This window comes from Geotrypetes seraphini, chromosome 3 (genome assembly GCF_902459505.1).
Source record: "Geotrypetes seraphini chromosome 3, aGeoSer1.1, whole genome shotgun sequence".
Taxonomy (NCBI): Eukaryota; Metazoa; Chordata; class Amphibia; order Gymnophiona; family Dermophiidae; genus Geotrypetes; species Geotrypetes seraphini.
This window is the reverse complement of record NC_047086.1, coordinates 276,406,712-276,420,094: the sequence shown is the minus strand read 5'-3', so window position 1 is coordinate 276,420,094 and position 13,383 is coordinate 276,406,712. Positions and strand designations below refer to the sequence as shown.

General features: G+C 41.3%; 1 protein-coding gene across 4 annotated transcripts in view; it reads right to left on the bottom strand.

The window, feature by feature from the left end:
• Positions 1–13,383, bottom strand: part of BIRC6 (baculoviral IAP repeat containing 6) — a 1,530,571-nt gene that overhangs the window by 378,933 nt on the left and 1,138,255 nt on the right. For all 4 annotated transcript variants that reach the window (XM_033935681.1, XM_033935678.1, XM_033935679.1 and 1 more), the window contains one exon: positions 1,053–1,217. In XM_033935681.1, coding sequence (XP_033791572.1) covers positions 1,053–1,217 — 165 coding nt within the window. The remainder of the gene's footprint in view (positions 1–1,052; positions 1,218–13,383) is intronic.

The following is a 13,383-nucleotide window of genomic DNA, read 5'->3' as shown; positions in this document are numbered from 1 at the left end:
TTCGGGTCAGTAGTACCGATCCTATTCTGGCATGCAATGTTAGACCATCGATTGGATGGTTGGTTTTCATATTAATGACCTCATTCGCATGTCAGAGCCAGAGAATGTAAAACCGCACAAAAAAAAACACACGGCAAGCCGTTTTGTGCACTGGGTCGGCAAATTCGATTGGTTGCTAAACCTATCAAGCCTGTTTAGCAACAATCGTTAAGATGATCAGAGACTTTAGTGCATCTAGCCCTAAGTCTTTTCCTACTGAGATTTCCAGACAGACATACCACTGTGTCTCATTAAGTATGCACTTTAAAACTTATTTTATCTGTAATCCACTTTTAACTAGTTTTCAATTGAAAAGGTAGAATGCAAATTTCATATTAAATTAAAATAAATTAATTAATAGGCTAAATGGGTTAGATGCACTGAAGATATAATATATTCAAGCATACAGAGAAGAGTTGTTTGCTGATACAATGATTGCCTCTAATAATCAAAGAGAGGTAAACAAGAATGATCATGAGGCAGAGACCCTGCTACCCTTCTGGGCCAGCAAGAGTTCCAAGGCTTGTGTCAGGGAGGGGAGCCAACAGGGCAGTTTCCCTGGACTTTCAGATTATAGGGGGCCCCAAGCCTGCCTAAGTTTTAAATAAATACAGCTTGTTGGTGGGCTTTGGTGCCCCCATTTAAAATTGTTACCTTTGGCCCCAAAAACTTTATTACCAGACCTGGGACAAAAAGGTGGTAGAAGGATTGAATGAAAAATGGCAAATTGGAAAGGAAACTTGAACTTACGTATATGCTTTATCCAGATATGTATTTTGTAAACATGGGTAACACAATTAAAAAAATAAAAGGTTGTTACTTTATTTTTAGCTTCTCCTGATAAATTTTAAATCATATTTTGTGGAGGTGGTACCGAAGTCATTGATTCTGGGAGACCTAGCTGCACCCAAATGGAGAATGCAGGTCAGCAAAACAGAAAATAAAACCCACAAGAAACTTCAGACACATACATACCACGGGAGAGAAAAAATAATTCAGTTATAGTTGTTTACCTGGTAGTAGTGTATGGTAAAGGTGAAAAACCGGGACACTAATTGTCTTGCTAGACGATTCAGATCCTGAAGAGCTACCCACTTTATCTGCCATGACTCTCCCTCGTCTGGACGGTGGACGAGAGGGTGCAGATGAGACTGCTCTCTTTGATTGAGACTTCAAACCTAGCAAAGGCAAGGACACTTAACATTAATATATTAAGTGTTATATAACTTTTATATGTACCACCACTTCACTTTTGTTTAATGTGTCAGCAAATACTCTGGAACTGAAGTTTTCTGGACAAGACTAGCCAGATGTGATGCTGAACACTTATTTTACTTCCTTTCTACATGTACAATATGCATGAAATTATATCATCCCCCTTCTAATTGCAGAATCTCTATGCCTATGAGTACTCCCACTCAGGATGCTAGGGAAATTCTCTTCTTTTACTTCCAAATCTAGCACAATGGCCTTTTCTTCTTGAATACCATTATAGTAGTATGCTGGAGATGATCAAAATTGAGATTCTAGAATAGCAATTATACAGACTGCATACAACTGTCTGATAAGGCAGTGGTCTCCAACAATGTCCTGGAGGACCACCAGGCCAATCGGGTTTTCAGTATAGCCCTAATGAATATGCATGGAGCAGATCTGCATGACTGTCACTTCCATTATACGCAAATCTCTCTCATACATATTTATTAGGGTTAGCCTGAAAACCATTTTGGCCTAATGGTCCACCAGGACAGGGTTGGGGACCACTGCGATAAGGGATATTGCTTAAATTTTATGGCCTCAGAGACAAGGAATATTTTTGCCAATCATCTTATTTCTGTAATTTGTTTTACTATACAGAAGCATACCATGCAAACACAAGTATGTCTAACTCGAGTGTGGTCAGATATAGACCAATTTTAAATACATTCAAAATTGGTTGCTGAAAAAAATGCATGGAAGCAAATCTCATGAATATTCATTATAGATACTCACCTCCTCCTCCCCTTCCCCCCCAAAAAATGAAAGACTAGGTTTTTACCATTGCTAATCTTCTTTTTTGTAAATCTACACACTATTCCTGGACAAGTGGGTTATGCATTTCATGTTGTGAGACTGCTTATAGGAAGCCTCATTTCCATATTTTTCTGACCCTCCCCTCTAACCTCAGAACTGCCCTCTGACTTCCAGTTAGTTCAAAACCAGTCACACTTGTAGAGGACACAACAACAAAGGGAGGGCTACGGGGAAACTCCCCAAGAAACAAGTCAAATCTGCTTGTAACATTAAACTGTATAACAATCAATTGAAACAGGTTTGCAATAATCATAAACCTGAGAAAACAAAAGCATATTATAAGGAGACACAGCCTTTGCTAACAGAAGGGAATGCCACAGCTAGAGACCCCCATGGCAAACTGCATAACATGTTCGGATGGTACTCTTAGAAAGGCTAGGCAATAAACCAGGAGTCCAGCTTACCAGTACTTATCAAGGCAGACAATCAGCGAATCAGCAACTCCCAGCGCGGGTTCCAGGAATAGAGTGTGGAGTTACAAGAAAGAAGATTGTAGCAAAAGCAAGAACCTAATCTTTCATTCTTGTAAAATCACATTCTATTCCTGGATAAGTGAGACGTAACATAACAGTCCCGTAGAATCAGGGTGGGATTGATGAGCCTGCTGCCACAGAACGGAAGAACTCAAATCAGCATCCTGCTTGGCCACCACATCAATCTTGCAAAACTTCGTAAAAGTGTGTTAAGGAGGACCAAGTAGCAGTTCTGCAAATTTCTTCAAGAGAAATTGCCCACAACTCTGCCCACAAGGAGTTAACGCCTCTAGTAGAATGAGCCTTCACAGCAATATAGGCAAATGAAATAGCCATAAGGATCCATCTAGAAATGGTGTCTTTTGAAGCCAGCCTGCCTTTACAGGCAGAACCCACCAGCACAGATAGTCAGACACTCTAAACAAAAATCTGCGTACATCCAGCAACCTCAGAATGCGATCATGCTTGAGCGATCCTGAGGGAGTAAAAGTAGGCAGCCAGACCTCCTGGCCGATATTTAAACTAGAGACCACCTTTGGGAGAAAGGAAGGATCAGTGTGCAGAATCATGCTACAACAGAACAGAAAAAAAGGCAAGGAATACATCTGTCCAACCAAACTGGAGTTTTTAATCTTATTCAAAGCATGGTCCCAACTAGGATCCCAGTTGCAGAACATTAAAATGCCTTCCTTAGGGGACACTTTCCTGGGGTAATGTAAGGCAAGAAGGTCTAAAACACTCTCCCTCAAAGCACTGGCCAGGTCCTCTCACTGTTTTTCCCAAAAACAACAGTACTGGAAACCTTCTGCAGCCGTCAATGCTGTATACAGACAGTGAGAGAATTTGGCCAGTGCTTTGAGGGAGAGTGGATTAGACCTTCTTCTTGCCTAACATTACCCCAGGAGAGTGTCCCCTAAGGAAGGCATGTTAATATTCTTCAACTGGGATCCTAGTTGGGACCATGCTTTGAACTGGAATGGAAAGATATGCCATGGAGGATGTCTCATTTGAGGTGAGGAGCAAATTGAGCTAACATCAGAAATGCTGTTACAGTGAAATTTTGTTTTAAATCAGACTCTTTGGAGCAAATAGAGGGTCAGTTAAGAGTAAGTATGTAGTATTGACTCTGTGTAGAAACATTAAACATAACATCTTACTGAGACACAGAGATTGTAAATTTCTACAAATTTCTTTAATCTGACTTTAATTAGGATTGTTAGTTAATCTGTGTTACTATTAATTTGAAACAAATAAAAGCCATACTTTAATTCCCAAGCACCTCATGGAAGTCGTTCAAGGCTGAGAATATATCCTGTGAGGCCTTTGTTTGTTTTCAGAGTGCCTTTTTCTTGGCTTTCCGCTTTTATGTTTTATTATATTTTCAACTCTGTTCAGGCTTCTTCAGCCCTCCTGTTGTGCGGCTGGGCAGAGCAAACTAACTCTGTGGACTGGAACTTGAGGTCTGCTGTGTTTGGTGACATCTTGTCTATTAGGCAACAGTAACTACATTGTGTCTGTAAGCAGAGACCAATGTATTTCCGTATGCAAATAAAAGTGAGGTGTATTTTATCTAATGTCACCGATTTATTGAGTTTTATTTGCACAGATCCCTGTGCCACAAAAAGAATTATAGTAGCCTTGGCAGCCAGCAAGAATTGTGAGCTAGTTGTGAAAAGCTCATCGTATAGGCTGCCTAGAGGCTTCGCAGAGGGAAGACTAGTTGTGAAGAGCGTACAATATAAACAGTTCATATCAAAGCATTATGTTATTTCCCTATTAGAGTTGATTAGGCTACTGGTGTCGGCAAGGGTGCTATTTAAATTTGTCCATTTTCTGTACAAAGTATTGTAAGGATTGGCCCCATCCTATTTGGTGCCTCATGTTCAGTTTGCTCCATTGACGCATAGTACTAACAGTTTTGCCTTGCCTTCTCTTAAAGGCAAGCTGTGGCTGGGTGTTATAGAGAAGTTGCTCTCTCTCCAAGCAGTGAAACTGGAGAAGGAAATATGGTCTATCCTCCTTGCCTGCAACAACTTATAGGATTTTTAGGTGTCATCTTAAAATATATTTCTTTGGTAAATTTATAGGTACTTAGGTGGGTACTTCCCAAGAGGAGGGGCCTTAGGCATATGAGCCAATCAGGGCCTTAGGCCCTTCCCAGTGCATCACATGATACACCGAGGGAAAGGCCTGCCATTTTGGATCAGAGGGCCTCGGAGCTTGAGGGATCGAGTCTCCCTCCTGCTCTCTTCAAACTAAACTAAACTAAAGTTTATATACCACATCCTCTCTATAAAGATAGACCTCGGCACGGTTTATATGAACATTAAAATAAGGAAAAATACATAATGTACTGGGATGGGTGGGGGTGGTGGAAGGTGGGAGTTGGTCTCTGGTGCCAGTTCATCAGGAGATGTCAGAGAATGCTGTCATTGACAAGGGGGGAACAACTTTTTTTAATGGGTCAGATATTGTGCTTGTGTAACACACAGACAGAATCGGTGTCCATTAAAAAAAATAAAAAGGTTCGGCATGTTATAAATATTTTTGTACTTGTGGGATTGCTAAAAAGACCACTTTTTTTGTGCATCGGGAAGCCATGTTAAAGCATCAATCTCTCTGCTAGCTTACATGGCATTTCAATATTAATGAGCTTATTTGCATGGTCTGATTAGAGAATGAGCAATCATGTAGAAAACCACACGGTAAGCTGTTTTCTGAATTGGGTCAGGAAATGCAATCGTCGCTAAACCAGACAAAACTGGTTTAGCAACTATTGTTAGACAATTGCTGACTTTAGTGCACCTAGCTCTATGTCCTTACCATGATCATCTTTTACAGTAGATAGTTGTGTCATTCTAGACTTGTGGGTTGTCTCTCTATGGCTGTGAGCCATCTGCAAAAGGAATCCACTCCGCATTTTTTCTGTGTACCTCCTACTTACTTCACTGTGAGCTCTACTGCCACCTGTAGTTAATACCCAAGTATGCTAGACTCAAATCAAGTATGTGAAGAAAGGACACAGACAGGACACTCCCTAACAATATAACTGTTCTGCTTTTAACATAAAACACTATAACAGGTAATGAACTAGCAACAGCCAAAAGAAGCATCAAAGGAGATGAGGTAGTACCCCTGAAAATGCTCAACCTATAATACAGTATTCTTCAAGGTCCAAAGGGCTGACTAGCATCCAAGACCAACTTGGAGAAGCATTAATAGAATGAGACAGTAGGCAAGCACAGGGAGGGACAGGGTGGAAGTCTAGAATGACACACCTGTCTAATGGAAAAGATATTATCAAGGTAAGGACACAATCTCATTTTCCAGTTCAATAGGTGTGTCATTCTAGACAAGTTGGACATACAAAAGCAGTCCAAGAAATCTAGGGCGGGCTGACTACGCTTACGCTTAATACGGAGGAACCAAAGGCAGAGTCCTCTAGTGCCACAAAGTCCACCCTCTAAAACTTTGCAAATGTATGTAGCGCGGACCAAGTCGTTGCTCGACAGATCTCTGGAGAAATGCCCGAGCTTCGGTCTATGATGAAACCACACTTCTGATCAAATGTGCCTTGACAGAAATCGGGGACTGTTTCCCACAGAAAATGTAGGCTGAAGAAATGGCCTTACAGATCCATCTGGAGATCATGGCCTTGGAAACAGGCGTATCATGATTAGATGAATGAATTAGAATAAACAGACAGTCAGAAAGCCTAAACTCGTTAGTGACCTAGAGAGAGCGAAGAAGCACTCTTCTCACGTCCAACTTCATCAAAATGCAGTCCTGTTTCCTAGAAACAAATAAAGAAGGAGGGGTCCAACCTTGTCTGCAGAAAAAACCAACCAGGAACAAACAAAAACAAACTGCAGATGTGTACAAGATGCAGGCAAAATTTATTGTGACAAATATAAATATATAAAAACCTTTTTACCAAACAAGGGACCCGACACGGTCCGTGTTTCGGACAAACCTTCGTCGGGGGTCCAATATGAAAAAAGGTTTGAAAAATATGTCACAAAAAATTGTAGAATAAATTATCACAAACCAAAAGGTCCGATACGCTGAGAATCGCCAACTGCTATAAAGCGTCTCACAATTTTTTGTGACATATTTTTCAAACCTTTTTTCATATTGGACCCCCGACGAAGGTTTGTCCGAAACACGGACCGTGTCGGGTCCCTTGTTTGGTAAAAAGGTTTTTATATATTTATATTTGTCACAATAAATTTTGCCTGCATCTTGTACACATCTGCAGTTTGTTTTTGTTTGGTCCTGTTTCCTAGAACATCTAGCTTGAAATACAGGTAAACTGACCTCCTGATTCACATGAAACGCTAAAACCACCTTCGGCAGAAACGAAGGAACATTGCACAAGGAAACTCCAGTCTCTGATATTCTGAGAAACGGCTTTTGATAAGAGCACCTGGAGCTCCAAAACATGTCATGCTGATGTCACTGCGATGAGGAAAACCGTCTTAAGCTTCAAGTCCATGAGGAATGCTGCTTCCAAAGGTTCAAACCACTTGTTTTGAGAGGGTGTCCAACACCCCTGAATCGGATAATGGTTGCAGCCCAGGAGACTCGTATCTGTTATCACAACCACCCAGGAAGCAATCCATAGAGGCATGCCTCTGGAGAGGAACTGAGGCCAGAGCCACCAATCCATGCTGGCCTGAGTCACCAGCATCCAAGGCAGACATTTCTGTAATGCATCTATCTGCGGGGATCAGTGGGAGAGTAATACATGCTAGAGAGGATGCATGTGGGCTCTCACTCATAGCACCATGTCTAATGAGTCCACCATGGATCCCAGATCTTGAAGATAGTCCTAACCTGACGAGGCTGACTTGTTCAAGAGAGAAGAAATCCGAGGGCACAGCTTATCACTGCGTGCCTCTGGTAGATAGACACAGCTGACAGCCGTGTTGAACAGTACTCCCAGGGATTGAGTCAGCATCAAATTGCTCCTGTGGTAATTTACAATCCAACCCAGATTCTCCAGGACTTGGATCACCTGGTCCACTATGCACTGACCTTCTCAACAATGAGGGGGCCCTGATCAGCCAATCATCGATTGCACATGCAATCTCATCTTGTGCAGATGAGCTGCTACCATAACCATCACCTTAGTGAAGGTGTGAGGAACTGTCACCAAGCCTTAATTCTCCAAAGTGCACAGTCATGAAAGACAAGCACACGTAACAAAGGACGCCACCGAGGCAGCTTTGACTCCGAAAAGACACTGCCTCAAAAAGTCTCTTGAGAGCTAAATCCACACAGTGGTCCTGCATGTCCTTGAGTACCACGCCGCCTTCACTCAGAAGAGAAGTGTGCTTAGTGACCTGAGCCACCAAGGAATCCACTCTAGGCTGATTAAAAAGTTGCTGGCACTCCTGTGCCATAGGATACAGACAGGACATGGCTCTCACTTCTTTGAGAAACCCCTCCAGAGAATCTACTACCAGGGATTGGCCTGTCAGTTGCAGACTGAAGTCTGCTACATCTCTTTGCAGGTAGAACTGTGACCAAGGTGAAAGCTCTGAACACAGAAAACACAAAATAAAGGTCAAAAACACCAAATAAAATAAGAGAGCAGAACAGAAACACTCCTTCTGGCTCGTGTACACAAGGGAAAATCTGCAGGTGGCAGTAGAGCTCACAGTAAAATAGGAAGGACACAGAAAAAATCCAGAGTGGATTCTTTCTGCAGATGGCACGCAACCATGAGGAAATAATCAACTTGTTTAGAATGACACACTATTGCACTGGAAATACCAATAGAATGCATTTATTTTTAATGCTTGGTCAGTCTGTAATAAGGACCTTATCACCAGTTACATGCCAGTATAGTTGGCATAACAGAATCTTGGATTCAAGATGATGATTTTCCAATCCTGGCTGATCTCTGCCCACCCGAATACAAATTGATACACTGCCCTAGAAAGTAAAAGAGAGGTAGAGGCCTACTCTTTATTATATAAATCATTTCTCTCTGTGAAGCTAATAGATATCTGTAATGAACTCAGATTAGAATATACAGTAAGATCTGCAGCTTGGGCAACCCTGAAGGTGGAAAAGACTTAGGCATAGTCCTGATCTACAGACCACTTAGCAAGTGAAATCTAGTGGAAGATAAAATATTTAACTTGATCTCACACTGCACCATGGTCTTCTCTGAGTTGGTAATTCTTGGGGACATGAATATACACCTAGAAGTCAACAACCCCAAAGTCTTTGCTTTCAAGAATTTACTGACTCCACTAAATTTAGACATCTTACCCCCTTCCTCGAACCAACCCACAAGGGTGGTCACAGTTTAGACTTAATCACTACCTTATCAGAAGGTCTAAATTTCCCTTTATTAATCACGCTCACTAGGAGCCAGTCATCTGGTTGGATTAGCATCTCCTAACCTTCTATCTCAAGCTACCTAAGGCAAAAATAACAGAACCAAAAAAGGGGCATATAGCGCGACGTGGAATAAGATACCAGCAGAGAAGTTCTGGGAGGAAATCATGGCCCAGCTGGATCCGGTGTATGAGGATATAGATAAGACCATAACCTCCTGGCAGCACCTCACAACAGTCCTTGACAAGATAGCCACAACTAAACTTGTAAAAGTAAAACAGAAAAATAACCCTTGGTTCATGGATGATTTACTAGCTTAAAGGACAAGGATACGAAGATGAGAGTGGGCATGGAAGAAAAGCCAAAATGAAAAACATCTGTTGGAGAAGGGAAATTAAACAATACAAGCTGGCAGTAGCTGAAGCTAAAATAACTCATTACAATATCTTGATTAATCAGTCAAAGAACTTATCCAAATGCCTGTTTCAAGGTCTTTACTTCATTAAGATTCACTAAAGATATTACCACAGACCCCCTCCACTCAACTACCTGATGAAGATAGCCTAACCAACTACTTCCAAAACAAGATCAGAACCATAAGAGAATCATTTACCCATACACTAGAAGACTGCAGAGAAACGACTGTCAGCCCGGCTTTGTCTGCGTGTGACTGTCTCGCGCGGTTTTGACTATGAACCTTTATAAATGATCTGAAAATTGGAACGACGAGTGAGGTGATTAAATTTGTTCAAAGTTGTTAAAACGCTTGCGGATTGTGAAAAATTGCAGGCGGACTTTAGGAACTTGAAAGACTGGGCGTCCAAATGGCAGATGAAATTTAATGTGGACAAATGCAAAGTGATGCACATTGGGAAGAATAGCCTGAATCACAGTTACCGGATGCTAGGGTCCACCTTGGGGATTAGCGCCCAAGAAAAGGATCTGGGTGTCATCGTAGACAATACAATGAAACCTTCCGCCCAATGTGTGGCGGCGGCCAAAACAGCAAACAGGATGCTAGGAATTATTAAAAAAGGGATGGTTAAGACTAAGAATACTATAATGCCCCCGTGTCGCTCCATGGTGCAACCTCATCTGGAGTATTGCATTCAATTCTGGTCTCCTTATCTCAAGAAAGATATAATGGCACTGGAAAAGGTTCAAAGAAGAGCGACCAAGATGGTAAAGGGGATGGAATTCCTCTCGTATGAGGAAAGACTAAAACAGTTAGGGCTCTTCAGCTTGGAAAAGAGATGGCTGAGGGGAGATATGATGGAAATCTTCAAAATCCTGAGTGAGTAGAACAGGTACAGGTGGATCGATTTTTCACTCTTTCAAAAATTACAAAGACTAGGGGACACTCAATGAAGTTACAGGGAAATACTTTTAAAACCAATAGGAGGAATTTTTTTTTAACTCAGAGAATAGTTAAGCTCTGGAACACGTTGCCAGAGGATGTGGTAAGAGTGGATAGCGTAGCTGGTTTTAAGAAAGGTTTGGACAAGTCCCTGTAGGAAATGTCCATAGTCTGTTATTGAGAAAAACATGTGGAAAACCACTGCTTGCCCTGTATCGGTAGCATGGAATATTGCTATTCCTTGGGTTTTGGCCAGGTACAAGTGACCTGGATTGGCCACCGTGAGAACGGGCTATTTGGCTTGATGGATCATTGGTCTGACCCAGCAAGGCTATTCTTATGTTCTTACACTACAGTACAAGCCGATGAGAAAGAAGGAATTCCTGCAGATATGTGCTGGGAAGAGTTCTTTGCGGTTGCCACAACTGAGGTCTCTGGCTTATCGAAAAGGCTCTTAAAGAAACATTTTCATCTGAACATCTGTCCTGCTAGCTTTCTGAATCGAGCATCCACCAAGTTTATAGCTTGGCTGAAGGCCCTTGTCAACAGTTGTCTGACAAAATGGACTTATCCCACATCATTATTGGCCATCTCACTGGCACCTATACTCAAGTCCACAGGTCTGTACCTAACTAAGATAGAAAACTACAGGCCAGTATACCGTCGCCAGCTAAATTGGTGGAATTCTGCATTAATACAGAGCTATCCGAATTCCTAAACCTGGTTGATGGCTTCCATAACTCACAACTTAGTATCAGGCCCATGCACAGCACAGACTCTCTACTTCTAGAATTAATGTCAAAGGCGAAGTACTATCTAAGCAAAGACAAGCAAACTGTACTATTGTAATTCAATATCTCTGCGGCATTTGATTTACTTGACCACTCATTATTACTCCTAAAACTAGAACTAGGAGTTTATGGGTTAGTGATGAAATGGTTCACATAGTTCTTGGGCAAGAGTACATATGAAGTAAGGAAGGATCATAGGAATTCCAAAAATTGGGAAGCCTTCTGCGGGGTTCCACAAGGCTCCTCTCTTTCACTGTCATTATTCAATGTATTCCTACTATTAGAGAAGGAAAAAAAAACCATCATGCACAGGAAAAAAAACCATCATGCACAGAACTGGAATTAAACACAATCAAGTACCCAATGCAAAGCACACTCAAGATCCTAGGAATTCAACTAGACAGAAATTGCACAATGCAGTCCCAAATCCACAAAATCATCCAAAGAGCATTTTTCACAATGCGTAACCTAAGAAAAATAAGAAAATTCTTCATCAAAGATCAATACAAGATAGTAGTACAATCCCTAGTACTAAGCATAGTAGACTACTGCAACAGCCTATACCTATCATGCCCAAACTACATGATAAAACAATTACAGACTGTTCAGAACACGGCCCTCAGACTCATCTACTCCCTCAGCAAATTTGACCACATCACCAACGCTTACCTTGAATCACACTGGCTACCAATAAAAGCAAGATCCCAGTTCAAATTCTACTGTCTACTATACAAAGTAACACACGGAATAGCACCCAGCTACCTAAACAAAAGTCTACACCGTAATCTCTCACACAGATTAAGGAGAACTCAAAAACTATTCGCTTACCCTCCTCTCAAAGGTATACGATGCAAGAAAATATATGGCAGCCTTTTAGCTACACAGGCAGCAAAAATTGACACTACCATTTCCAATCTACTGATCAATTCAATAGACATAAAAGAATTCCGAAAAGAAATCAAAACTCATCTCTTCAAAAAATACTTTCCATCATCTTAACCTCAACATAGCACTAGAAAATACACACACGAACACCACCACCATAACTATACCCAAACATTGTACAACTCACTTCAACAACCTACTATTTATCTACTATGTGCTCTAAATGCTTCCTGGAAACTTCCAGACTAATCAATTGTAACTTGATACATTCCTGATTCTATGTACTGTATTATTCCTGAAATTATACAGTCTCTTAATTTGTAATCCGCTTAGAACCGCAAGGCACAAGCGGAATAGAAATCTGTAATGTAATGTAATGTAATGTAATACATGAGTGCTTTGGGTAAGTGGTTCTTCTATCTAAAAGTCCACACTTTCTCCTATGCAGATCACCTTTTTCTGTGTAGCTAGACACCTTCATAGACACCTCAAGAAAGGAACCACTAGGTCAAATGCATCGACTAAGGTCCTAAATTTTAAAGAAACTAACTTTCAGGGCATGGGGGACTATGTCTACAAAGTGCTGCAAAACCAAAGCATGACAAACAGTGTAGAGCAGTGGTCTCAAACTCGCGGCCCGGGGGCCACATGCAGCCCGCCAGGTACTATTTTGAGGCCCTCGGTATGTTTATCATAATTAGAAAAGTAAAATAAAATAGTTTCTTGATCATCATATGTCTCTTTAGCTATAAATTGCAATATTATTTTTAAAGACTTAGCCAAAAGGAAAGATTTATAAACTATAAAGAGTTTTACCTCATGAAAAATTGTCATTTCTTTAATAAGACATGAACTATTTTTTTCTGAGGCCCTCCAAGTACCGACAAATCCAAAATGTGGCCCTGCAAAGAAAGGGTTTGAGTTTGAGACCACTGGTGTAGAGGTACTATGATCAGCTCTGAAATCTACCCTGCTAGAAGCAACCAACATATACATAAAAACCATGAGCAAACGACGCAAGAAAAATAGACCACAGTGGTTCTCCGCGGAGATCTCAGAACTAATAAAGCAAAAGAAAAAGGCTTTCGTTACTTACAAACAATCACAACGACCGGAAGCTAAAGAAACTTATCTGGCGAAATCTAGAAAAGTTAAGACGCAAGTCAGAGGCCAAACTCCGGCTGGAAGAAAACATAGCTAGGCAGGTAAGTCCCCTGCCCCTTCCTTAGCTAACACTAATCCCCCCCCCCTGCTGCAGACTTTCACACACCAACCATCTGGTTCTAACCCTGCCATGAATCCTTTCTTCTGGTTCCTTCTCCTCCTATTCTGCTCACCTCTCTATTCTTCCCTCTGTCTGATATCCCCCTCCCCCAACCTACTCGACCCACCAAACACCAATAATATTTGCCCT